Consider the following 7,925-nt stretch of genomic DNA (forward strand, 5'->3'; position numbering starts at 1 on the left):
GAACTGTAAGCTGAATTTATTTTTCAGGGTATTGTAAGCTGAATTTATACTTTAAATTTTCGTATTGACATTGTGACCGTGTCTACTATAGTATTATTAATCAACCAAAATTATGTTTTAAGAAAAAGAAATATTTATATGCTTCAAGAGCACAATTCATGTGTACTCTTGTGACTTGTATTATAAAGAGACCACAAAAAAAAATAGCATTTGCTTTACATCTTTTGCCCGCCGCGTGAAGCAGCAAAACGATCGAAGGAGAGCAATTAAAAAATCAGTAAAAAGTAATAACACTAATTTTATTGTAGATACTAGATATGAAATCCCTGCATCTCCATTCATCATAAGCAATAAAAGATAAGGTTCTCTCGATCTGGTCATAGATACACAGCCACGCGAACAAGCTGATGGTGCTACAGGTAACTTTACTCAACTAAGTGAACTAACACATTCATATTCATTGTTTCAAAAACCCCCATCCCAGATATAATAATATAGTACTGTATGTAACTATTAATATTGCCGGAAAGGAGATATTAGCAGGCTAACAAGTAGACTTTGACTACAAGAGATAAAAAAAGAAAGGAAGGAAGAGAAAATATGCATGTTAAACAACCCAACTATACATGTACATGATTTTGGCAGGGAGGCCAAGCAATTGCAAAGCTTCATCTCTACTCTAAAAAATTATGTAAGAGCAGCTCACTATTGGAAAAATTATTTAAGTTACAGTGCGCAAAACTGGTCAACTCCGCATTCGTTTTCTTTGGCTGCCCTCTTCATTGGCACCCTACATCCGAAATGAAAATTAGAAAGCTTGAAACATATCCATAGTGGCCAAATTGAAAGTAGGATGCAGATGAAAGAGTAGAAATGTTAGGCATGCAGAATAATAGAGTGAGGGACACATACCCCTTCATCCAACCCGAAATCTTCAGAGGGGGACGTATTAGTGTCTGATCTGCATTTGGCATGAATAATGGGACCTAACTGCGACCTGTCCATGCCCACTGTTGCTCCGGTGGGTGCATTGAGGTATACAGCTCCTCTATACATCCATTCCTCCATTTCGTCACTGTAAAACTCATCGAAAGGCTCACCACATAATGCACATGTATTCTGGTCCTCTTCAGCTGGCACTGCCAACTCTTCATCATCTTTTTTTTCTTCTACGGTCTCGGTTGGCAGAAAACCAGGAACCGATTCTGTTCCCAGTGCCTCCGCACCACTAAGCCACATCCTGTCACTCACAAACCACTTACGAGAAGGCTTCTGTTTGCGACTTTTGGACATCCTGTTCTTTGTTACATGCCAATCCATATGACTACTGTGCTCCTCTTGGCATTTGAATCTTAGTCCACAAGTCGTGCATTGTCTAGGGAGATCTCCATACAAGGCACTGATTGCAGACTCATAACGAATCTTCAGAATATCTGGATTAAACTCAGTTCCAACAGAATCCTAAAAAAAAGACACTTGATCTCAGTTACAATACAGGGTTGCACAAGCATATACACAAAGGAAAGAAAAAATAAACAAAATAAACAAATTTGTTATAGACATGATATACCTGTCCAGAGGGTTGATTAGCCAATGAGATTACGCCTTGGGACATAAGCGAACTAATTAAATTAGTATATGCAACAGCCGGCTGTTGGTTTGATACATATGGACCAGCATTTGGATGTGGTATCATTTGAGAAGGAGCAGGAGGGCGACCTGGAGGTAAAGGTGGATGGACTCCCCCCTGTAATTGTAAGGAATTATTTGCAATACCTTGGACTGGTAAAGGAAACTGTGTAATAGGTAATGGATTTGACATAGCTGCACTTAAAGAAGGACCATGCCCTTGCAGAGAGTTTCCATGACCAAATTGTGAGGATGATGGATCCCGAGATGGGAAAAAATGTTGTGGTGTTTGTCCAAGGTTTTGCAGGTTGGATGGAAGCAATCCAGCCAGCTGATTAGGCAACTGATGTATCTTTCCTTTACTGGCATCCCTGTTTTCAACAATGTCCAGCCCTGGCTGTTCAGGCATGAACAGAGATTTATTTGGGCCATGATTCATAATGGGATTACTGGTATTTATTGCATCAAATTGACTTCTAACATGTTTTTGCGGTGGAAATATTGGATTTAAGGTGGGAGGACGAGTGCCATGCACAGTTACAGAAGGTCTTATTTCAAAAGATCCAGGCAAAACTGGTGGACGAGGCTCTACGTTAGAGGCAATACCAGAAACCATCCTTGACACTGCAGGTCGAATCCCATAGGGGTTTACATCATTATTGGGATTGTTATCAATAGGAGGCATCAAAAGAGTTCTTCCTCGGCCCCTAATATTAAGCATGGTTTGTGATTGAGAAACCTTCCAAGCATCATGAGGTGGACGGGAACCCAGACTCTGATTTATTTGATTTTGGAAACCAGATACCTGCCCCATGGATACACGACCATACTGCAGAAAGAACATGAACTCTCAGTTCTATCGAAAAATCCTAATTTATAAAAAAATATGCAAGAAATTAAATGCCATGCTGATGATAAAATGGCCTGGACAAAATATAATACACTAAAAGGAACACATCAGGACTGCTCAACACAAAAGCCATTTGCTGCGACCAATATACAGCTGAAAATTCGAAAACACAGTAGTACTAAATCATATCGAATAACTAGTAAAACTAAGAGACCAATTCCCAGACAAGCATGAACAAGACAGCCATTTGATTGGGCCTTCCCAACAACTCGGCCAAAATCTTCCGTTTTTTTAATCAATCCGGAAGCATCAATGATTCGAAGGCACACGATAAGACGCAAAAATTTTAAAGAGAATAATGCAGTATCATAAATCATAATGAAACAATACACAACTGTAAAAAAAAAAAAAAGAAGTATGGAAGTTGAGGCAACATACAACTGAATGGGGAAATGCATCTGCTGCTATGACAGAAGAATCATCTACTGGAGGAAGCTGAGACCCACCAGACCAACCCTTCCTTGTATCTTGCTCTGACAAAATTGCATTAGCTGCTACTGCAACAGGCTTATCCCTGGAAAAAGCAGTTGATTGCAAGAAGCCATTATTCCTACTATGGTCTACTAATGTTGGACTCATATCTTCCCAATCAAACTCCTCCTCTTCAGTATTCTGCCATGATGTCACTTTGTTGTCGATACCATTTCTATCTAGCCGATCAAGTATAAGAGGCTTGGTGCTTGAAGTTTCTTGGCTTTTGTCACTGCCATACGCATCAATTAAAGCTCTTGGACTTTGACGCGGATGTCCATTACTAAGGCTGTATGTCAAAGGAGTTTGAAATCGATTTCGAACATCACCAGGGTACTGCTTTCGCTGCCATTCACCCAATTCTTCCTCTCTACCTACTACTCTTGGTACTCCATAATTATGAGGAGACTCTCTCTCAACCATCCTTCCAGAAGAACTGTCAACTGCATACTCATCTGCTACTGACAAAGGCCTATCTAGACCAATTCTTGAAGGAGAAGAGGATATTCCAAGTCTGCTAGATACAAATTGATTCGTCTTATTAGCTACAATGCCAAAATTTGTATTACTAGCCTTTCCTGCTATGTCAAACTTTTCACCACCAACCTGTGAGGATAAACCAATACTGTGTAAGAATGCCACTCATTTTATCTGTTTGCAGGACATTTCCCCACAGAGGGGTTGAAAATATTTTGTTTGTGTGACTGTGTCCACCAAAACTCAGTTCAGCAGCACTCTCATTGCAGCATCAAATGATATAGGTCTTACTCCCTTACCCCAAATCCCGAACATAACATGGGGAGGAAACACTAAATGATAATGAGGGTGGGGAGAGGAAAAATAATATGATATAGTAACTAATAAATCCCAAACATCATGATAATTAAGAAGTTAGAGACAAAATTAGATGCCATTAAAACATTACAAATACAACACTCTCAGATGAAAACACAATGACAAGCATTTCATTTTCTACTAAGTCTTTGGGCACAGCATCAAAAGTACCCAACAGCTATGCTTTTACACATGGGACTCAATAATAAACAAATCCATCCCTCTTCAAGATAACAAATTCAGTTCTTAAAATTAAATTATTATTTTTTCTTAAAAGAAAAAACTTCAGAGGATTGTAGTTCCCTTAACAATCCATCAAACCATACCAGTCATGTCTACAACTCCACATTAGCACTTGCAAATGTAAATTTGGGTTTTGGATGTGTGTGTGTGTGTGTGTGTGTGTGTGTGTGTGTGTGTGTGTGTGAGAGAGAGAGAGAGAGAGAGAGAGAGAGAGAAGAATGGGTAGAGAAAGATCCTAACATCTGAGATGAAACAAGATATTTGTCACAAAAATTTACTCTGGTTGGGGTAACGTGTACGAAAAACAGCTCTACAAAAATTACAACCTTGGGGAATAAGCTGATAAAAACAAGTGTCAGACTAGCCCCTGGATATTTTTTGTATGGAAGACAGAGATGTCATCAAAAAGCTTACACTATCCACAGTTGAGCGCTCCAACTGCCGCAGGTACTTTGGATTTACATGTATGCCATGACTTGGTCTAGGAGATTCAGATGCTCTGAGGGGATTCATGTTGGACGATTGACTATTATTAACTACTTGAGAAAGTTGCAACTCAGCTTCAATCTTGCGTAGGACAGACGGTGGAAAGACTTTTGACCAGGTGCCAAAGAGATGGCGCATAGCAGGGTGCAAATGAGGCTGAACCTGCCTGTATGCCTCACAGAAAACCTGGAGACAAAACAGAACGAGAAGTTTCAGTGAACAGAACAAAATGATACAAAAAAAACAATAATGTGAATCTAATTGACCTACTTCGGGCAGGCGTAATGCAAAGTATCTAACATATTCCTGTCCAAAGTTCTTCACTATACTGTCCAAAAGATAGAGTGAAGGAAGCTTTTGCTCTGCAGGCACCTGCACAAAGGAGATTCAACAAGTGGCATAACAAGGCGTATAATTCAACAGAGGTTCTAATAATGAACCCCAAACTAACTCTACCACTTAGTCACAAATTACATAGTTGTAGTCCATCATTAACAATATAGAATTTAGGTATATCATTTCTTCTGATCTGTTGTAATTGTGAAAAGAAATCTGAGAAAGTGTTCCTAAGCCTATATATGATCAAATACCCGATAATGAACCTTTCTTTGGCAAGTTATAGCAAGACTTCAATTCAGCAAAAGTAAAGTAACAACTTCCTTTAGATACGAAGCCAGATTCAATTTGCACGCCCCTTAGAGTTTCCTGAAAGGAATTAAAGTACTCAAACGTGTTTGCATACTTTCACCTAATCTTCCCTTTTCTAATCAGTTAGATTGCACTAATTCCTGTTCTTTGAATGACCATTAGCAACTAATTGTTTTACTTGAATGATGATAATACACATAATATAGTACAATTTGAGGATAACCGATTTGTTCACTCTATGTCTGGGCGACATTGCTTTTCAGATAAGATTAGACCTAAAAGCGGAAATAGCAGAGTTACTGAAGTCCCCTCTCTCTCTCTCTCTCACACACCTTTTATTGTTAGAAACAAAAACAACAAAATAAAATAAAATCCGAAAGACTTTGAACCCAACTTCTGTCATTCAAGTTAAGAAAACTGAAACTTTCACCCAAATATAACAGTGGCAGTATCTTCGATCCTAGCTCCAAAATGGGATTTTTACAAAACTCCGAGAACAAAAAGAAAAAGAGAAGAACTTTTCCGCGGAAACCGAGACAGACCTCGAGAATCCGAGCGCAGATAGCGTCGGCGATGCCCCTGGCATGCTCCCTCTGCTGCTCAGCGATGAAGGTGAGATCGTTGATAATGGCCTTCAGATTGCACGTGAGCTCCGACAGCAGCATCTCGTACAGCTGAACGATTTCTTCCGTAGACGGAGGCGGCACGTGACCGGCGGTGGCTCTGAGCTCGTCGTCGCGCTGCTTGAGCATAGCCTTGAACCTGCCAACGAGAATGGAAGGGGGAGGCTTCTGTGCGATCTCATTGCTCATGGGTTTCGCGTTGGCCGAAGTAGTAGTAGACGAAGAAGAAGATAGATGTTGCTGAAACGCGAAGGGTCTAGGGTTTTCAGCGGACACTATCAGATTTTCAGAGTACATAAGAATATGCAGAAGAGATGTAGTGCGCTAGGGTTAGGGTTAGGGTTTTTAATTAGTGGATGGAACTGAAGTGCGTCACTGTTATTGGCTTCCACCGCCGAAGGAGGTAGAAACCGGCGCCATCTTAGAGAGATAAATTGAATAATTTTGGGGGGTTTGGAAATTTGCAGTGAGAGATAGAGAGAGAACGGAGATGGATTTTGGGGCTAGTTGAGATAGAGGGACGGATGAAGGGATATTTGAATCGGACGGTGCAGAAGCGATGAGAGAGATCTATGCTTGTCCAAATATGGAACCAGGCAATGATGCATTGCAGTCTACGTGATTTTTTAGTTCAGTTTAGACTTTAGCGTGTGAGCATTCTAAAATTATTTTAAGCCCAACTCGATTCATATTTCTTAATCATTTTTCTCAAAAGACAAGTTAGGTTTTAAATATACTGTGAAAAAAAAAGTTAGGTTTTAAATAAAAAACAAAGGATAGAATTTCTTTTTTCTAAATATTTGAGATAAATATTAATATATTTTTAGAGTAAAGGACAAATATTTTTGCACGGATCAGTCCCTCCGGCCAAATGCCTCCGTCAGACTCAACGAAAAAATCTGACGTGACTCTCGTAATGCTTGTCACGTGCACGCATGGGTCACACGTACGCGTCGCTTGGTAAACCTCACGCGTACGCGCATGAATTCAGCAAATCCACCTTTATTCATGAATTCTCCATTTTACATGTTTTTTTCTATTTCTTTCAGGCCATTCTTACCTTCAAAACTTTAAATCACTCAAACAAACATATCAAAAAATCGAATAGGAGAAAAGTAAATTAAATTTAGCAATTTAATAGCTTAGAAAGCATGTTTTCAATCATTAAGCACATTTAGGAGAAATTCACAAAACCATGCTATTTTAGTGAATAAATGTAGAAAAAGTTGATAAAATCCACCAAATTCAATACAATATAAACCATAAAATTGTGGTTCATCAACTTTCCCACACTTAAACATTAGCATGTTCTCATGCTAAACTCTTGTGGTTCATCAACTAATATGCAAAATACGTCTACCTACTTGGTTAAAAATGAATCAATCTCCAAGAACATATATGAACAAGTAGGGCTAAGATAGTATGATGATTTATGAATTCCACTAATTCAAATCTCAAAATGAAGTATAAATATACTTGCAAGAAGAAAGCTCGTGAAAGCAAGGAACAAAGGATTGAGCATCGAACCCTCACCGAAAGTGTTTGCACTCTAATCTCCCTAGTGTTTGAGGGTCGATTCTTTCAATTCTCTATTAATCTTGCTTTATAAGACTTGCTATTCTTCTACCAATCAACATATATTCAATGCATCGATACACATATCAAGAGGTCTTTTCAAGGGTTGTAATGGGGTTGGGGCTAAATTTAAATTTATTTTTCTCCCATTCGATGCCTTGATATGTTTGTTTGAGTGATTTAAAATTTTGAAGGCAAAAATGACTTGAAAGAAATGGAAAAAAACATGCAAAGTGGAGAATTCATAAAGAAATGAGGATTTGCTGAATTCATGGCGATGCGTACGCGTGACAAGCATTATGGGAGCCACGTTAGACTTTTTCGTTAGGTCTGACGGAGGCATTTGGACGGAGGGACTGATCCGTCCAATTTTTAAGGACATCGGAACTTAAAAGTATTTTTCAATGGTCAAGGACGAAAATATCTACGAGGTTAGGGATCTATTTATCTTTTACTCTTATTTTTATAATTTTTTTGTTTTTTGTCTATTCGAATATGGTGAAAGT

General features: G+C 38.9%; 1 protein-coding gene across 2 annotated transcripts; it reads right to left on the reverse strand.

The window, feature by feature from the left end:
• Nucleotides 315-6,477, reverse strand: LOC107617985 (polyadenylation and cleavage factor homolog 4). Of its 2 annotated transcripts, none has more exons than XM_016319884.2 (7): nt 5,764-6,477; nt 4,844-4,945; nt 4,502-4,759; nt 2,918-3,616; nt 1,571-2,458; nt 913-1,461; nt 315-790 (listed from the first exon to the last, which is right to left on the reverse strand). In XM_016319884.2, the coding sequence occupies exons 1-7, from the start codon at nt 6,139-6,141 to the stop codon at nt 746-748; spliced, it is 2,919 nt and encodes a 972-aa protein (XP_016175370.1). In that variant the 5' UTR covers nt 6,142-6,477; the 3' UTR covers nt 315-745. The 2 variants fall into 2 exon arrangements, with proteins under 2 accessions (XP_016175370.1, XP_016175371.1); XM_016319885.2 differs by having other exon boundaries at nt 5,176-6,152.

The sequence above is a fragment of the Arachis ipaensis genome, chromosome B09 (assembly GCF_000816755.2).
Source record: "Arachis ipaensis cultivar K30076 chromosome B09, Araip1.1, whole genome shotgun sequence".
In the NCBI taxonomy this organism is placed as follows: domain Eukaryota; kingdom Viridiplantae; phylum Streptophyta; class Magnoliopsida; order Fabales; family Fabaceae; genus Arachis; species Arachis ipaensis.